The 17,841-nt window shown below is 40.4% G+C and overlaps 1 protein-coding gene across 1 annotated transcript; it reads left to right on the top strand.

The window, feature by feature from the left end:
- The first annotated feature begins 1,000 nt into the window (after positions 1 to 1,000).
- LOC114139652 (FH2 domain-containing protein 1) lies at positions 1,001 to 15,440 on the top strand. Its single transcript, XM_075410487.1, is given in 13 exon segments — positions 1,001 to 1,069; positions 6,328 to 6,361; positions 6,364 to 6,869; positions 6,956 to 7,017; positions 9,594 to 9,696; positions 9,948 to 10,033; positions 10,230 to 10,330; positions 10,613 to 10,683; positions 10,834 to 10,941; positions 12,074 to 12,144; positions 12,470 to 12,587; positions 12,677 to 12,841; positions 12,932 to 15,440. Coding segments are annotated over 13 exon segments (3,369 nt in total). The 3' UTR covers positions 14,807 to 15,440.
- The last annotated feature ends 2,401 nt before the right edge of the window (positions 15,441 to 17,841 follow it).

The raw sequence follows: 17,841 nt of genomic DNA, 5'->3' as shown, positions 1-17,841 counted from the left end.
GACTAGTGAGGTCAACCCTTCCCCCATGGACAACTGACCACAAGCACCTCAGCCTTTCCTCCTCCCTGCAGAGTTTAACCCCAGAAATACAACAAATTATCCAAAGCCACATCACCACAAACCACATGTATCCTTTCTGTCTATGCTGGGGCCCATTTAACTCACCAAAAACATAATATGATGTGCACACATACTCACTAAAGCATCAGCCCTGCTCAGTCTAAGACAACAAAACAAGATGAGTAAGCCTGAAAAACAAGCCTGAATAAGGCTTCTTGTCTGCAGTCTTAAATGGTTTTCTGTGCAGCACAACCATATGTGTGTTCACATATGGTTGCTTGTGCACATATCCTGCCTGTCTCTTATTGTCACTACTTATCAGGTCCTCTAACCAGAGGCAGAAATCTTTGTTGGGTCATTTAGGACAATTGCACATGATCTGAGTGCAGCTGGAAAACCAAAAAAGATCTGAGAAAGCTGGGTTGGATTATGAATGCCACCCCAGACCTGCTGTCCCCACAGTCTAGAATAGGATCCAGGTGTGTGTGTGTGTGTGTGTGCATGTCGGCGTGTGCACACAGCTCTCCTCTTGCACAACTACACACATGAATGTGTTTAGTACCCCCACAGAGCAACAGTCACTCTGACCTATTTCACTCAAGCATGGAAGTGGCCTAGACCCAGAAGGCAAACCAGAGGCAGATCAACACTAAAACCCCTCACTCATAACATCGATACTTCCACATGGGACAATTTTACTGCCTCTTTCACAAACTATACAGTGAATGGTGCATCTGGAAAAAAAAGAAAATAAATAAATCTATTCTATTGATCTAGCCACATCCGGATTCATTTGTGCGGCGTAAAAGCCAATTTCGGCAGAGGTCACTGTAGAGAATCTGATCACCGTGTCAAAACAGAACATGTAAAACACGTTTTTTGGTGTGTTTTGATTTCTGGGATTGTTTTAGAGTATTGTAAAAACCAGTATATCGCCAACATGTGTTTAAAGAAAGGGAGGTGGGAGCTAATAGCATTCACCTTTAAGCAACTCTTCCAGGACTTCAAAGTGAGATTAAGAAGGGGAGACGATGAAGGGCTAAAGCTGGCTGCCGTGGCTGCAGCAGCCCCACTGATCTAAGAGCTGAGCTACAGGGTAGTTGGCACTGCGGTCTTGTGTTTACGCCTTATGTCTCCATTAGGAAATGAAGTATAGCAGGTTTAGACATCAAAGAAAAGCCACACATAAGAGAAAAATCTCAAAGTTCTTGTTCCCGTCTTGGATAAATACTTGCAAATGTTACAAATGAGCACCTTCATTCATAAAACGATGAGCCAAGAGAGACACACAAACACCGATGTTCTCTATTTCATCCAGCTGGAAGACTGTTTGTGTGTTTCCAGTCCAACCCATTTTATTGAAACCAGTGAGGGAAGCCAAGTTAAGTCCCTGCTGTTCATTAATCACTGTTGCAATGTCCTCGCTACATAAATGCTGGCATAATAGGTGTAATTGTGTCAGGTTGTTCAGGCCCCTCATGGACTATAAAGCTGCTGTCTCTCATCAGAGGCATTTCCTCGTATTCTAAGAGGTGTACTGTACTCTGAGGAGAGAGCGGCTGGACAGAAAGTAAAATTTCCTGAGAGACGTTTATTCTGGCTGGGCGCACCATAACATACCCCATGGCTCAAACACAATAAAAGCCAGATATTTGGGGTCATAACCTGCTAATTACTGCTGGCCCACACGTGATGAAGAGGATCTGTCAGCGCGGCCTGTGAAAGGGGCTACTTGAGCTGGAGCTGCAGAGAGCTAGGTGGCGTGGGCCAGGAGCACTCGATCACCTTAGATGAAAGGTCGGCGTCATGGGTCTCTATCTCACCACCTGGGACATTTCAGCACCCTAAAGGGACTTCTAGCCTCTTAGCTTTCATGTATGTGTCATTCTTGCTTCAGGGAGGAGATGCAGACATAATTTCCCATGTCTGATACCGATCTGCTCCTTCTCTCAGTTTCTCATTAGCATGCCCATCTAGATACAATCAAGGTTCTCTGCACCAAATGCATTTCAGCAATTTGATGATAAACCTGAAACAGAGACATGTCATGTTGTCTACACAGTTCTTGACACTGGGCATGCTTTACAGTGACTTGCAAAAAAAAAAAGAAAATCATACCCACTGAGCCTTTTTACAATCCTCAGTCTCATTGAGATCTTATTCGATTCAGTTCAAATAACTTTATTTATGTAGTATACCAACTCAAAACTCAAAGCAACAGGTGAGACAAATGGGATACAAGATATCATGCATTGCTCATTATTGCAAGAAACCTGCTATAAACTTCTCCACTTAGTCTACATACCTATGTTTACTCAGCAATCTTCTCTGATAAATCTTTCAAAAAGTTCAAATTGACATATTTACTATAAATATAAATTTTGTGACTCCTGATACAGTTTGTCAGAGTAAAAGCTGAACAGAAATGCACAGCACATATTTCAGATTTAGGTATATAGACCTGACAGATTTATTGCTGTAAAAATTTCTCACTTCATAATTCATACTTCTTACTTTTGTTAGCTAAAATTTTATTTAAATTTTGATTGAAAAAAAAAACTGGTGTCAGCTTGACGCAATGTGAAAAAAAGTTTAAGGGTGTGAATCTTTTCCCAAGGCAGTTAAGACTGCAGTCTTATTTTGGACTGACAAGCGTCGCAAACAACAACATTAGACTTTAAAACATAGACATCATTTGTTATTACTATATAAAATATATTATTTTAGAACTTGACTGAGTATTACTTAGAAAGTCACACGTTTCATTATAGATATCCCATACATTCCCGTGGGTATCGAGATGCTCAAAGCGTGACAGCTGATTAAGGTTGAAGACTGACCTTCTACCACCTGACAACTCTCAGTCCGCCCATGGGAAAAATGGGAGGATGCGGGAGAAAGGAGAAAAGTGCATATGAGCGTGGGGGTGCGCGCCTGCGCGCTCGCGATGGAGCAGTGTGGAAGTTTCCCTACAAGTTGAGGAGGACGCGAGATTGCAGCGAGCGAGGCGCAATAAGTTTTTAGGAATATAGGAATTTACAGACAAAGTCAGCGTAAACGTATGGAACCGATATCGGTGGTCGTGGGTTTTTATATCGGCTTTTAGACTCACTTCTGCGGCCATCAGGTAAGTCAAACTAACAACCTGACTTGGTTCTGAAGGACGAAAATGAGCAAAACAATGTGATTTTTATTTTACTTAAAACTAAGCTGAAATATTGTTGGGTATCTTACATTTTGCTGGAATAAACAATATTTCGTGGAATACTACTTTACAACAAATGGCAGCATGTAAAAAGTCTATTATAAACTATTTTAGACTGTTTTACTCTTTTTCTATCCCCTGCAACGCAATAAAAAAAAACACATATTTTCTCGCGTGATATTCTTCAGCTATAAGGATGCAGGTTCCACTAAATGGTGTCTAGATACAGATCTCATGAATTGATCATGACTGAGATTACTGGCTGTGGCTTTTGCAGCGTGCTCATGCGGATCTCCATGAAACAGATTGGCCATCAGATTGGCCTGTAGTTTTCCCGAAAGCTATGACTCATGGCAGATAGCGCAAGAGATGAAGACAAACGCCGAGACAAAAGATGCATAATTAATCCGATTTTTACTGGAAGTACACAAAAAATGTGTCACTGTTCCAGTCTAGAACTTGGATGTGCGTTAGTGTGTATGTCTTTCAAATGTAGGTAAGAAAATTATTGCTCTGTGGTGCTGCTGACCCTTCATTTGTTCGTTTGGTTAACTTTGCGTCTTTGCTTGCCTTTGGTGTTGTCAAGAAAATCCGAGCTCATCCCACTTCCCCATGCTGGAGATTTTAGTTTAACAGTAATAATAAATAAAGTTATCTTTAAAATGAATCACTCAAGTGACATCAGGGCCCAACAGTAGACTTAAGTGTCAATAAAGTTAGTTTAACAGTAATAATAAATAAAGTTATCTTTAAAATGAATCACTCAAGTGATATCAAGGCCCAACAGTAGACTTAAGTGTCAATAAAATAAATCTAGTTGTGTGTGTTGTTTTTGTCTCATGCAAACTTTGCTTTAATTCTACTTTTTTCTATCTAATCATAAGAAATCATAGTCAGTCAGAGAGAGTCATTAAACAGGAAAAGCAGGTTTCCTGGAAAAAGAGGAAGTTTCCAGCCTGCAGATTTATAAAAATAGCTGAGACTATTCCTTACTTTAAAGCATGAAAGTTTTAAAAAATTAAATCTAAACATTTTGAGTAATTTGATAAGATTCAAAGTAAAATACTTATATTAATATTGGTTTACTTGTAATAATACTTACACTTATATTTGTGAGAACACCTACAAGAAAAACAAGTAACTGTAACGTTAGTAGTAAATAATTAGAATCATGTATTATTCTTGGTTTCTTTTCAGAAAAACATCTGTAATAACTCACATTAAAATCATAAATGAATGATAGATCAGAGAAGCTGAAGAAAATAAATGTGATATAAGTTATGGTTATAAAATTATAAATGAATGCTAAATCAGAGAAGCTAAAGAAAATAAATGTGATATAAATGTGATTTTGACATTGAACTTGAAATGGTGTAAAAGGTTGTAAAACTGCAATTAAACATCACTGATATGTTGGAGGTAGATGGTAGGTGAAAGGTGACAGGAAGGGAAAAAGGGGAACTAACAGGAGAGCAGAGATGATCAGCACCTTATATGGAAACAGGAGGTTGAGCAGCCCTGAGACATTGGCACAGACATCATGACATGATGTCTCTTAAGACAGTGACGGATATGAGATCATCTGTCTAAGCAGACAGATGAACCCTATATAAGGTGGGTGCAAAAGAGGAACCGTTCGTTGGATCCTCCGGGCAGCTTCGAGCCAAGATCGAGATGGACAAAGAACTCTGCAGCTGAAGAAGAGCCGGGGCCACGGAGCCGGAGACTGTCCTGCACATGGAGACCAACCCGTCTGGCCCACAATCTGTGGCTTCGAATCGCACTTCTCTCATCGGCTGGGTTCTGACCCCAAAGACAAAGATGAAGACAAAGACAAGGAAGAAGAACTGGTGCCTTTTTTCCTGCCAGCACCAAGTCCTGTGTGACCTCAGCATCCATGCGGAGAGGAGGCTCATCAGACCTGCGGAGATCCTGGCCTTCGCCGATCAACATCTTCCTCCTGCTGCCACACCTTCTTCGTCGTCGTGCCAGGTCTGGGGTTCGAGGCGCCAAACTCCGTCCGTCTCGCTCTAAGGTTCCTTTTTTAGTTCTCAGTGTCAGCAGTAGGGAAAGATAGACTAGATGACTGATTTTACTTATTTGATTATTTCTGCTACTGAATTAAGCTGTACTGACCCTTGCAAAAATGCCTTACTAATAAAATATTTAGCATAAAGAAAATCTAAAAGATGTTGTGGACATTCAGTTAATGAGTCACCTTAAAGTTCTTTGATGGTTGTAAAATAGCTGTGATGTTTGATTCTGGAGAGGAAAAAGTGGAAAATGTTTTTAGGTTGCTGGTAGCCCATATTTAAAACAACATCCTTGGGACTCGACCGAGTCACTAAAACCTACCTGGTTCAATAACAAATGCAAGTTGCAAAATAGAGAACGAGTGACCGTTAACAGGTGTGCTCTGTGAAACTAGTTGGCTGTAGGCTGCTCAGTCTGGCTAATTCACAGGGGGAAGAAGGGTGGGACACCTGGATGTAGGCCGTCAGATAACCAGGCGAATCGTTTCTCGAAACCAGCTTAAACAGAGTTTACTTCAGTTCTGGACAGGGTAAATCCTAGCAGATTTAGGAAACTCAACGGACCCGTTAGACGGAGAGCTGGTAGCACATCTCCCCTCTCAGAAGAGGAAGTACGAGAGTGAGAGAGTAGAGACAGAAAGGAGGGGGGGGGGGGGGGGGGGAGGGTGTTGCGCAACAACAGTGTCTCGTTGTTTTATAATTAGAAAGGAAGATCTATGATGGAAGAGTGCCTGTGTGTGTGCACATGCAATGAGGTGAAACTGAACAGGATGAGACAAGCTGTTCAAACAACCCACATATGGGAAGAGCTCATCTTGCCTTCCTTGTACTTTCTTGTAAAAGTACTTTGATATTTCCAGTGAAAGTTGAGTCACCGGCTGGATTTTTAGACCAGGGGAATCTTTTGCACGAGAAGCAGGTTGAAAATAAAATAATAAACGAAACCACATTTCATGCAAGTCATCAACATTTTAGCTGGTTTGATTTCCTGATTTATAATTCCAGTTTTGAATCTGTTTTGTGTTCTAGACTTTATGGATTGAACTTGGACCAAGAGCAGAAAGACTTCTCTAGAGCAAGGCCGCAAAGCCTGCTCACCTGTGGTAACCCCGTACTCTAACTACCAGACAGCCTCTATGCACATCAACCTGACTGTGGCCGTCAAGGAATCTCATGCCTTTCATGGAACTAAGCCCACTGCTGATGCCGTGGTAATGACAGCCATGGAGTCACGTCAGGTGCTGACTGCCCCTCAAGGACCACCACCTCCTCCTCCTCCGCCTCCTCCCCCACCGCCGCCTGCATCCTCCTCACCTTTTAGCCGGGCAGATACTGTAGGTCAGAGTCGGCTGAGGAAGCTGAACTGGGAGCGTATCCCCAAAGAGAAAGTGGAAGGCAGGAAGAGCGTGTGGAGTGGTGTGGCCCCCGAAGAGGATGAGTTTCCTATTGACCTCCATTCTCTGGATGAGTTGTTTGGGCAGAAGGACAGCATGCCAAGGGACAGAACCGTGACGCTGAGGCGACGTTCGGCGCTGCTACGGTGCAGATCCCCACAGGCTAGCCTGGGAGAGGTCAGACCGTTTAAACGCAACAAACTTTTTGGCATTTTTGCTTGCTTGGTCCTAAGTGGGTGTGTGTGTTCTATGCTTCTTTACAGATTTTCCTACTGGATTCCAAGCGCAGCATGAACATAGGAATATTTCTGCGGCAATTCAAAATGTAAGATTCGTAACTCCTTTATAGATTTGAAGTTTTTAACTGATCAAAGCTAAAGATTTACTGCTGCTTTCATTCTATGTTGTTGAAACTTTATTAGTGGTGCATGATAGTAGTGTTAATGGGGTTCATAGCAAACATACACTCAATATAGTGAGATTTATTGTATCCATCTCAGCAACAAGGTTTTAAAATGTGTTTCTTCTGTTTCAGCATAAAGAACAATGTAGCTATGGTTTCTTATTACTTAATGAACATTTTATGCTGCAATCAAACAAGCGTCGTTATAACTATATTACAGGCACAGATACCGTTTCTTAAATTATAATCTTAATTGCAGTCCAGAACGTTCTGTGGGAACTTTTAAACAGTAATAGATCTGATATATTATGCAGGTTTTGACTTGTGTTTGCTTATTTATACTGTATATATTTTACCTTTTGCACGGGAGCTGCAATGGAAATTTCGTTGAATTCTGTTCAATGACAATAAATGCTATCTATCTATCTATCTATCTATCTATCTATCTATCTATCTATCTATCTATCTATCTATCTATCTATCTATCTATCTATCTATCTATCTATCTATTATTGATCATTGGAACTGGACTTTAAGTTGAACAGAATGTTTTTACAGCACTACAAAAGTTTTGTTTTTTTTGTCAGACTTAAATGTTTCAGCTCATCATATATATTTGAATATGAAAGACAACCAGAATAAAGGTAAAATTAAATTTTGAAATAAGTCTTTATTAAAAACTGAAAAAAGCCTAAACCAACTTGCACCAGTGTGAAAAAATAATTGTCCTCTACAAACCTTAAACTGGTTGTTCCACCCTTGGCGGTAACGACGGCTCCCCAGTGTTTGCGGTTACGCTCAGTGAGTCTGGGAAGAAATGTTGGGCCACTTTTCTTTGCAGAATTGTATTATTTGAACAGTTTGCAAGCCTGTTTATGATCATGCCACAGCATCTCAATTGGGTTTAAGTCTGGATTTTGACTAGGCCACTCCAAATCCTGTCTTTTTTTTTTGTGCCACTTGGCAGTGGAAATGTTGTGTACTTTGGATCATTGTACTGTGACATAACCCCACTGCACTTAAGCTTAAGATCACCAAGTTTTCTCTAGATATCAAAAGGTTATCTAGGTTTTCAGGCACCAAAGAACCATCAGACTACTTGACTGCTTATTTTTGCCTGACATAAACATTTATTTGATCTGATATATTTTAATATGTGCACATAAAAAGTTAATGGAGAAAAAGCATTTTGTGAACCTTGTTTTTACACAATCATAAGTAAAGAAAGTGCCTTACACACCTTACGTCTTAGCTATTGCACTAAGGGTTTCCCCCTGCATTTTACCAAATTAACCCAAACTAAAAGTAGGTTCAGAGAAAGAGGTGAATACCAATGTTTCCAAATGAATCCCAGGGATTAGTACTTGACTTGAACTGCAGAAAGCAGCCATATGTCAGACGTTAACCGGTGTCAGAGGTGTAAAACCCCTTCAGTGAAGGGGATGTCTGGTGTATTGCTAGGGATTGAGCACCCTAAGCAGCTGGAGTTTTAAGGAGGCCAATGAGTAAATAGCTCTTTAGGAGACCGAGGTGACACCTGCTGATGCCCGTAAAGAATGCCTCATCTTGAATCTGCCCCCTGCTGACTGAGAAACCACCAGTGGGTTGTCTTCGTCAGCCATCCCCTAAAACCTTCTTTGTGTGGTTTAAAGCTGCACCTATTATAATGGAAAGAGTTGTTTCATAACCATTTAGGTGAGCTTAAATACACTATCCTCTGGGACACCCTGAACTATTGTGTCGACAATTATGCAATGCTTGCTCACAGAGTCATGGAAAGTGCCAAGTTTCAATGCTGCCATGCCACCATGAGATTCTCAACTGGAGATGCTTTCTTTTCTAAACTAGATTTGTTGGGACTTGCAGGAAAAAGCCTTTTTTTTATGTAAAGACTCTCATTTGCATACAAGTATTTGTCTTGTTGGGCGCCTGTTTTCTGTCTGTCACAAAGAGTGACACAGTAAAAGTTTTGTTAGCGCAATTGCAGTTTAAACAAAATCTGGTTTGGTGTTTTCTTTGTCTGCTAGAGACTTAAATATAATTTAGTTTTTGGGTTTTATTTACGTCATTGCATTCAGGGTTTTGTTTCCAGTAGATTAGCAATTCAGAAAGAACGTTCCTCAAAATATTGATTCTTTGACAGTTTTAGATAAGAATAAGATGAACTGGTCGACAAGAATTACTCTCTGTAGCATGATCATCGGTGGAGGAATGTAACAGAAAGGGGAAAATAATGAAAAATTACTGGAATAGTAAATCCTGGTCTCATCCCGAGAAAGTGAGGCAGAGGTTAAACAGTTGTCTCGGTTTCAGTCCCTCCTCATGACACACTAAAGTCCTCGGTTGTCTCCTGAGCATTTCTGCCTTTTGTTTGTCTTCTAGGAACTTTCTTTTATTATTGTTGCGTCAGACTTTTCGTCTTACACAGCATGCATCTAGTTTTCTGTTTCGTCTTAAGCTGGCATTGTGAAATGAGCTTTTGCCTTTCTTTCTCACAGGCCAGCTAAGGAGATCATTGAAGATATCAGGCACGGTGTTGGAGATCGTTATGGAGCAGAGAAACTCGCAGAGCTCTCCAAACTGCTTCCTGACAGCGAGGAGGTAAAGGGTTTAATCTAGCGTGCAAATACAACGACTGACAGTCTGCTTCCTTTTCACCTTCCCCCACCATGCTCCCCTTACTCATCTGGCTTTAGTTAGGATGATCAAAAGTTTGCCATTACACCACTTTGTATGATGTGGTCTGTTTCCAGACGAAGATCCTGCTGAAATATATTGGACCTGAATCTTAACAAGTTGGTTTTTTTTCTGTTTTTTTTTTTTACAGCATATGTCTTTTTTCTTTCTTTCAGGAATGTCGCCTTAGGAGGTTCTGTGGAGAACAGAGCTGTCTCGGAGAGCCTGATCTTTTCATGCTGCTTTTAGTGGAAGTTCCCAGGTACATCCCCAACAAAACATGCAGATGTACATCCATACCAATACATTTTTGTTACTTTTTCACTTTGCCTCAACCTTCTTTACTCAACCTTGTTCTTCTGTTTGTTGAACAGAAGAATGATCTAGAGTGCCTTTTTTGTCTCATCAGTCAACCCTTCTTGCTGATAGATCCATCTTACTCATTTTTCTTTCACCAGTTTTCGACTCCGTCTGGATGCCATGATCCTACAACAAGAGTTTGACCCCGCTCTGACCTCTCTGTGTGTGGCAGCCAGATGTCTCAGGGAGGCGGCAAGAGGTAAAGTAACAGCAGGGAGTTGTGTACTCCAGCACCATTAAGACTTGGGACTGTATAGGCCTGCTAAAATTCTTGTGTTTAGTCTTGAGTGGTTGTCAGGCACCACAGTGGAAATGAGATAAGCTATTTAGCATTCAAGCTAACTAGAAACCTGCATGCACTGCTATTTTTGGGGGCATAAAAGTTGCTGACTTGTAACATGGCCTTGATGTCAGCTGGATACACATTAATTGTCATTACTTAAGCCCTAAGGCACGATATTGATTATCTTTACACTCCTAGAACTGCTGAGCTGTCCCGAATTGCACTCCATCCTCCGTCTGGTGCTGAAAGCAGGGAACTACATGAATGCTGTGAGTAGCATTCACTCAGTCGTTCAGTTATTGAATGGTTCTGAAAATGCAAGATCAGCTATTTTTGGTTTATGCTTCAGCTGTTGATTGATTGAGATTTGCATTCAAGGCTTTCATCTGTTGTTTAAAGTTGTCTGCATTTCTTTTCAGGGTGGATATTCAGGGAATGCGGCTGGTTTTCGAATTTCATCACTTCTCAAATTGGCAGACACCAAAGCCAACAAGCCAGGGATGAATTTGCTGCATTTCGTTGCTATGGTATGTTCTGAATTGTATGATAAAGTTGGGAGGGGAGATGCTTGTTTCACCAGCAGGTAGAGTTGGTAGCACTGTTGCCCAAAACAGCTATTTGAATACAGACCAGGGTACTTCTGGAAGGAGTTTGCATGTTCTCCCTATGTATGTGGAGGTTTTCTCCCAGTAAAAAGCGTCATTCAAGCTTACAAAAACATGTGCTGGTGTGTTGACCACTCTAAGTTACACTTATTTGTGAGCGCATTTGTACATGGTTGCCTCTCCTGTATGTCTTTGTGCTGATAGTAGATCTGTGCTGGACTAACAGCCTGTCAAAGGTGCACCTGGACAGGGTGTGCATCTTCCTGGATTACAACGTGGTCTTTGTCTGTCATCATCTTGTTTTTTGTTTTAATATAGTCATAAGAGTACAATAGCACATAATACCTCTTTTGATAATCACTGACTATTTTAACTTGAATTTATAAAGACAGTTTGCAACCTTGTTTATAAATGTTCTTTGGTCTTCTAATGTATCCAGCTGGTGTTTATAGATCCTCCTGAAACAAATGTGTATAATTCCTGTGAAAATGCAGGTCAGAGGTCAGCAATAGTGGTCATTACTCAAACTTGTTGACATTAGCTGTTGTTTGAATTGGCTTTTATAAATTAGGCTCATTCAGTTAGGGGTGGATTTACTGGAAGAAACATTTTCAGTGACATAATGTGGGTATTGAATCCCAACCTCAGGACTTTTGCTGCATTATAAAAAAAAATGTTTCCATAGGTTTGTTGAGGGCCAGTTTCTATCTGACTGTTTAATACTCAAGTAGTTTGTTGAAAATCACAATGAAACAGTCTAGAGTAACAACTTGTTATCATTTGTACTCGATATGCTTGAAAAATAGATGCCTCCTGCAGGTCATTGGGCCTACACTTTTCACTTTTTCACATTTGAAAAGCTAGATATAATAAAAAAGGTAGAAGGGCTCTTGTAAGAAGAAATTATTTTAGGCAGGAAAGTACAAAATAATGCCAAAGAGTTCTCTTGAAACCAAAAGCTCCACAGAGTGCATTCATTGTCATCATTTTGCAACTTGCGTATTGTATCCTTTCAGACAATGGAGAAGATAATCAATTGTTTTCATCTCCACAGGAAGCTGTGAAAAAAGACCAGAGTTTACTGTCTTTTCCCAGCCAACTAGGCCACGTTGGCTCTGCCTCCAGGTCAGTCTCTTCCCAAACCTTGGATCCTGTTGAATCCTGGATTCTGTGGTGATTAGTTCTGAGGGAAGATACAAAGCCCACTTAGAAAAAACAATATCTCCTTGTAGTCTGCTAACACATTGCAATCCACTGCATTATTTAATCACTCCCTCGTTTTGCAGCTGTAGTTAGTTGCTAGTGTGAAAGTGGGTTAAGACAAAACTGCTTCTCCGAGCCAACATCTGAGCTAATAGGCTTTTCAAAAGTGTGTGTTTATCTAATAAAGGTTTGAAGCCATGTCTGTATTTCCACTTTGGATTTTGCAAACACATTTTTTACTCTGCAGGTTGTGTGAAGAAGCTGTGCTAGATGACCTGGCAAAGTTAAAAAGCAGAGTGGCTGAACTGAAGACAAATGTAGAGAATGAGACAGAGATTAAGCAACAGACACAATCCTTTCTGGAGGTATAAGTCACTGGTTTGACATCTGGTTAGAAATAAAGATCAATATGAATGAAAATCTGTGTCTGAAAATGTGTGTTATCTGTGTTCAGAGGGCTAATGAGCGACTGAAAGAGGCCGATGACGAGGTAGAGGGTATGAGGATGTCGAGTCAAGCATTGATGGAGTTTTTCTGTGAAGATGACAGCACTTTCAAGCTAGAGGAGGCGTGCAAGGTTTTCCATTTGTTTTGCCATCGGTTCCAAAGAGCTGTTCAGGTGAGATGGCTTGGAAGGTCACAAAAACATAACTGCTCTGTTGATCACTTTATAAAGACTAATGTTAATTTATCTTCCATTTTTAAATAGGAAAATGAGGAACGGGACCTCAAGGAGCAGAAACGTCTAGAACGTCAACGAAAGATTGTGGAAAAGCGTCGGTCTCTTGCCGTTTGTACAGGGCTGGACCTGGGGCTGAGTCTTGCCAGAGAGCCTGACTGTCAAGAAAACCAAGATGAACTGGAGAGACTTTTAGAGAAGAACCTGAACTATACCTGGAATCGCCGTAGTCTTAGAACCACTGATTCTCGTAGATTCATGCACCACATGCAAAATGACACCCATCTCAACAGTTCATCTATTCTCAAGAGCTTTCCGGTCTTGGGGAGTAGTCCGACATCCACTGGTTATCATTCAAACAGTTCCTCGGACCACGAAACCAGTGCTGTACTTTGCAGTTCGCCAGAGACTGATGGGGGATGTTCCCCCTTTGACCAAGAGTCTGTTCTGGAAAGAGGGATGAGAATGTCGAAAGAGAGAATGGAGGCAGTAAAAGACTCCCACATTGCAGTATTTAGATATTCTCAACATGGAAAAAGCTTCACTATGAAGCAGTATGGGCCTGAGAGCATTTCTTACTCTCTACATGACCAACTGAAAACAACAGGACACAAAGAAAAGGCAGATTTTTCTCCTGAAAACATGACTTTGAACAGTTCTAGTATAGAGTCTGCTGCTGTAAGCACCAATACATCAGCCCAAGGTGTGAAAAACCAGACCTCTGCTTGCAGACGTAGGCTGTCCAATAGTAATTGTTCTACTCAGAGTAAATCTGGAAGCTCTTCAGTTCATGAGTCCAATAACAACTGTGGAACACTTTCTGACAGAAATACAAAGACTGGGACCAAATTACAATCATCTGCAGAGGAAGTATCATTCCAGCCACAGACAAAGTACAGTCCAACAGTTAAAATAAGTACAACAACATCTTTACCTGATGCAAGTTTAACAAAAGACGGAGAAACTGGAGGGTTTTTAACCCCAATGAAGGAGGACTGGATGCCCTCCAGTCTGCCAGAGTTTGGTCATTCACAGCCAAAGGAGGCCTCTGATTTGCCAACTGCAGATAAAGAGACTGCCAGGTCATTCTCACGTGTCGGTGAAACACTGGAGTGCCATACTCTGGTAAAAGGTTTGCGGTCATATGAGAAACTAACTCCCCCAACCTCACCACTTCCACGACCTTCACCAAGTCTTTGCTCAAAGTGGAGGAAGGAGAGGGATGTCAACCTGCACGAGGGGATTGCTCCAGTGTCTATTGCACCAAAAGAAGATGCTAGAACTGTGAAGAGCCTGATGCGTAGTGGTATTGGGGCAAAGAGAGGGTTTGTGTCACGGACAGTCCCTTCCAACAGCACAGGCATACCCCGAGTTCACTCCAAAACTGAGCCTTCCAACGGAGCTCCAGCGCCTGCTAACCCACCACTTTCTGCACGTCCGTCCATTCCCCGCAGCGCTTCAGTTCGCTCGTCTTCTTCTGTTCGACCAACTATAGCTCAGGCGGAAGTGAAGCGAAGTACCAGTACACGGGAGAGAATTGTAAATGAGTCACAGATTACAGAGAAGTCCACTTTGACTCAGAGGTCTTCAGACAGAACTCCACAAGAGAAGGTCTGTGGCAGCACTCAATCTACCTTTATTAGAGGAGCTCCCACCCGTGTGTCCAAACGTGTTGCTCCAAACTCTGAGTGTCAACTGCCATCCCAGTCGCGGACAGCTAGCAGCCCATCCTCGGCCACTGCCAAGAACATACGCACAACTGTCATTTCAGCTGCCCGCAGTAAATCAGCTAAGACAACAACCTGTGCCAGCAACTCACCTGCTAACCCTAAAACTCCAGCTGCTTCCCGGATACCTGGTCTTAAAATGCCCCGGGCTACTACAGCTCAGCCCTTGTGGAGATGATGAAAGGGTTTGCTGTGAAATTCTCCATGTCTGTATGAATTTCTAGGTATTTTTCAGTTTTAATTAAACATTGTGTTGATTTGAATTAATCTTAAGTAAAATCTTTTGTCTATTTCAGTGTCTGGTTTATATGTTTGATTTGCCACTGAGAGCTTTTGAAATACTTTATAACTTGTCCTTTACACATTAGCAGGGTAGTGCATTTTCTACAATCTACCTCTTTTGACATCTGTTTATGTCCTTTGCAGGCAGTAGGACAGCTATAGAAGACCTCTTCCAGTAGAACAGCCTTGACACTTAGAGAAACATTTCACTTTAGGACATTGTTTTAATTGATATTGTGGGTAGAAAAGCAGTTTTCAACAAAGTAATCCAAATGTTATGCACACTGTGTCTGATACCTGAGTAATCAGTGTTTTGAACTTGAACTGGTACTATATTGAACAGTTAATTTTGTTGCCAATTGGCCTCAAGAAAAAGCTGCACTTTACAAAACTGAAAAGAGGCCTAAAGAGATGGTTACTGTATTTTTATTTTATATAAAAATCTATAACTTTATTGAGTATAATTATTCACTTTGAGATATGTATTTGTAAAAAAAAAAAGTCAAAGGAATAATAAAGACATTATTGTGAAAAGAAGTGTCTTCAGTTTTTGGAAGGCTCTTGTATAATATGCACAGTGCTTTTTCCACATTTTGTCCCAATACAACCACATGTATCAATGTATTTAACTTTTTATGCGTATACCATACAAATTACTGTAGAAGGAAAAGGATATGTTGTTCACATCTATTGCAAATGGAGTTATAGAGGTTTAGCCTAGCTGGAGTCCAAATGTTCTAGAACCTCTTTGGGTGTAATTAAACGGGTCTTTGGAGAACTTTTTTGAGTCTCCTAACAAATTGTCTTCCAGTAATGTCTTGAATGTAGAGCCCTCTGTGTTTCATTGTTTGTGACTATGTTTCATACTGTGGAAAAGATACTATTGCTGTGTTTCATCAGTGATCGTGATGTGTTCAAGTTGATGTCCAGTGTTAGTTTTCCCACAAATATGATCATTTTAATTAAGTCCAAAAGTTCAAGTTTGGTTTCATCTGATTGGAGCATCTTTTCCATATGTCTTCTGCATCCTCTTTATTCCTTATGACAATTTATAAACTTGACTTTTTATGGTTACTTTATAAAGTCCTTTTTGGTTGTACCGGTAATATGGCAAAATATGAAAAAGTTTAATTCTATGTCAAGGCCTTACTATGTTTGTGCTTGCATTGAAAACTTTTACTCTCCATTCATCCACAATAACAACCCCTCTTGTGACCTTCATTTCCCCCCTCCCTCTTGTTTAAAACTGCCTCTTGCTGCATCTCTTGACACAGTCACCCCCGATTCTTTTAGTGACTGTTGCCATGGAAATGCTATAGTTGTCTTGTGGAATCTCCTGGCAGAATTGAAGGGGTGTGTGAGGCCTGGGGTGGAGGGCGACTGTGGGCATAGGGTCCCAGTGGGAATTCTCTTTTTATAGCCTGCAGTGACGCCAAAACTTCTTGGGAAAGGCAATAAACCGGTGCCTCTTTGTGATCTGAAGTCTGCACTTGTTGGTCAGCAGTTGGCCTTTTAACCTGCGGCGGTGCTTAGAGATGACATCATCACCAGCATTTCCAGGACAAAACACCTAAAATAGAAAACAGATCCTTTTATAGAGTTAGTCAGTTTGTTCTGCTTCAATATGACAGGTGAAAGAGATTATGGCAAAAATAGGGCTGATGAAGTGATGTTAAGGTTTTCAGACTGGGCTTGACAGGATGAACGCCACAATAGTGGGAACAGGTTTTTTAAAGGCCTCCTTTGTTTGTATGGTCTAAAGCAGGCTATAACACAGTGTCTTTATTGATAAGAATAGGTTGCTCAAGACAGTAAGTGCAATACCATGTATAACTTTTAAAGTTTGTCTTGAAATATTTGCAAAACTAGTTACATGACTTTGTAATTCAAAATTTGAGCTCTTTAATGGACTTGCATGCATGTGAAATGAAATGGTGTGAAATAAGCAGGGAAGAAGTCAATGGTTCTAATCGCATACCAGACTCATTTTCATAATTAAGAATTTTGAGAAAACTTAATTTTAATGTAGTATGTAATCCCTGTTACTTTATTCAAAAGCTTTAATGTTACACATTAGAATTTCTTGAATTTATTTGACATCTGCTATAATATGGAGTATGCTTGGTACAAAAACCAGAAGAGGTATTCTTTTAAAAAAGCAAAAAAACTTTGCTCCAATTAATGTATGAGTATACATTGAGTAGTAAAAAGGCCTTAGTTGACACCTATAAGGTATTGTGTTTCTGGAGTGGAGATTGTATTAAAACAATCTACCTGAGTAGACATAAGTAAATGCCTTGACATTACAACCACAATCCTTATTGTAATTAATCTGAGTTTTATATGATGCAAACCACACATCCGTGCACAATTGTGAAGTCTGAAGAACATGATGGTTTTCAAACATTTTATAAATGATAATTTAGGAAAGTTTAGTGTGAACTTATTTAACACACTTGAGTCAATACTTTGTAGTCCCAATTGTTGCTGCAATATCAGCTGTAAGTTTTTTGGGAGTAAATCTCTACTAACTTTACATATTCAGAGTCAAAAGAGTATTTCTTGTTCTTTCATTGTTGACGATAGTATAGACAGATTGAGAACGACAGTGCCCATAAGCAGCAACTTTAAAGTCTTGACTCAGTCTAAGTGAATTGAAGTCTGGACTTTGATTGGGACATTCCAAAGTAAGCTGATGCTGGAATCTGAACCATTATATTGTGGTTTTGTTTTAATATTTTGGGATGTTATCCTGCTGAGAGATTAACCTTCATGCCATTTCAATATTTTTGCAGCCTATAACAAGTTGTCTTCCAATATTGTCTTGTATTTAACTCAATCCAGTTTACCATCAACTCTGAGCACTAATATTCTCTAACAAACTTCTGAAACCATCATAAAACAAACTGCATTTAAACTGAGAGAATTACA

The sequence above is a fragment of the Xiphophorus couchianus genome, chromosome 23 (assembly GCF_001444195.1).
Source record: "Xiphophorus couchianus chromosome 23, X_couchianus-1.0, whole genome shotgun sequence".
NCBI lineage: Eukaryota > Metazoa > Chordata > Actinopteri > Cyprinodontiformes > Poeciliidae > Xiphophorus > Xiphophorus couchianus.
The sequence above is the reverse complement of the archived record's forward strand: the minus strand, read 5'-3'. Positions and strand labels throughout refer to the sequence as shown.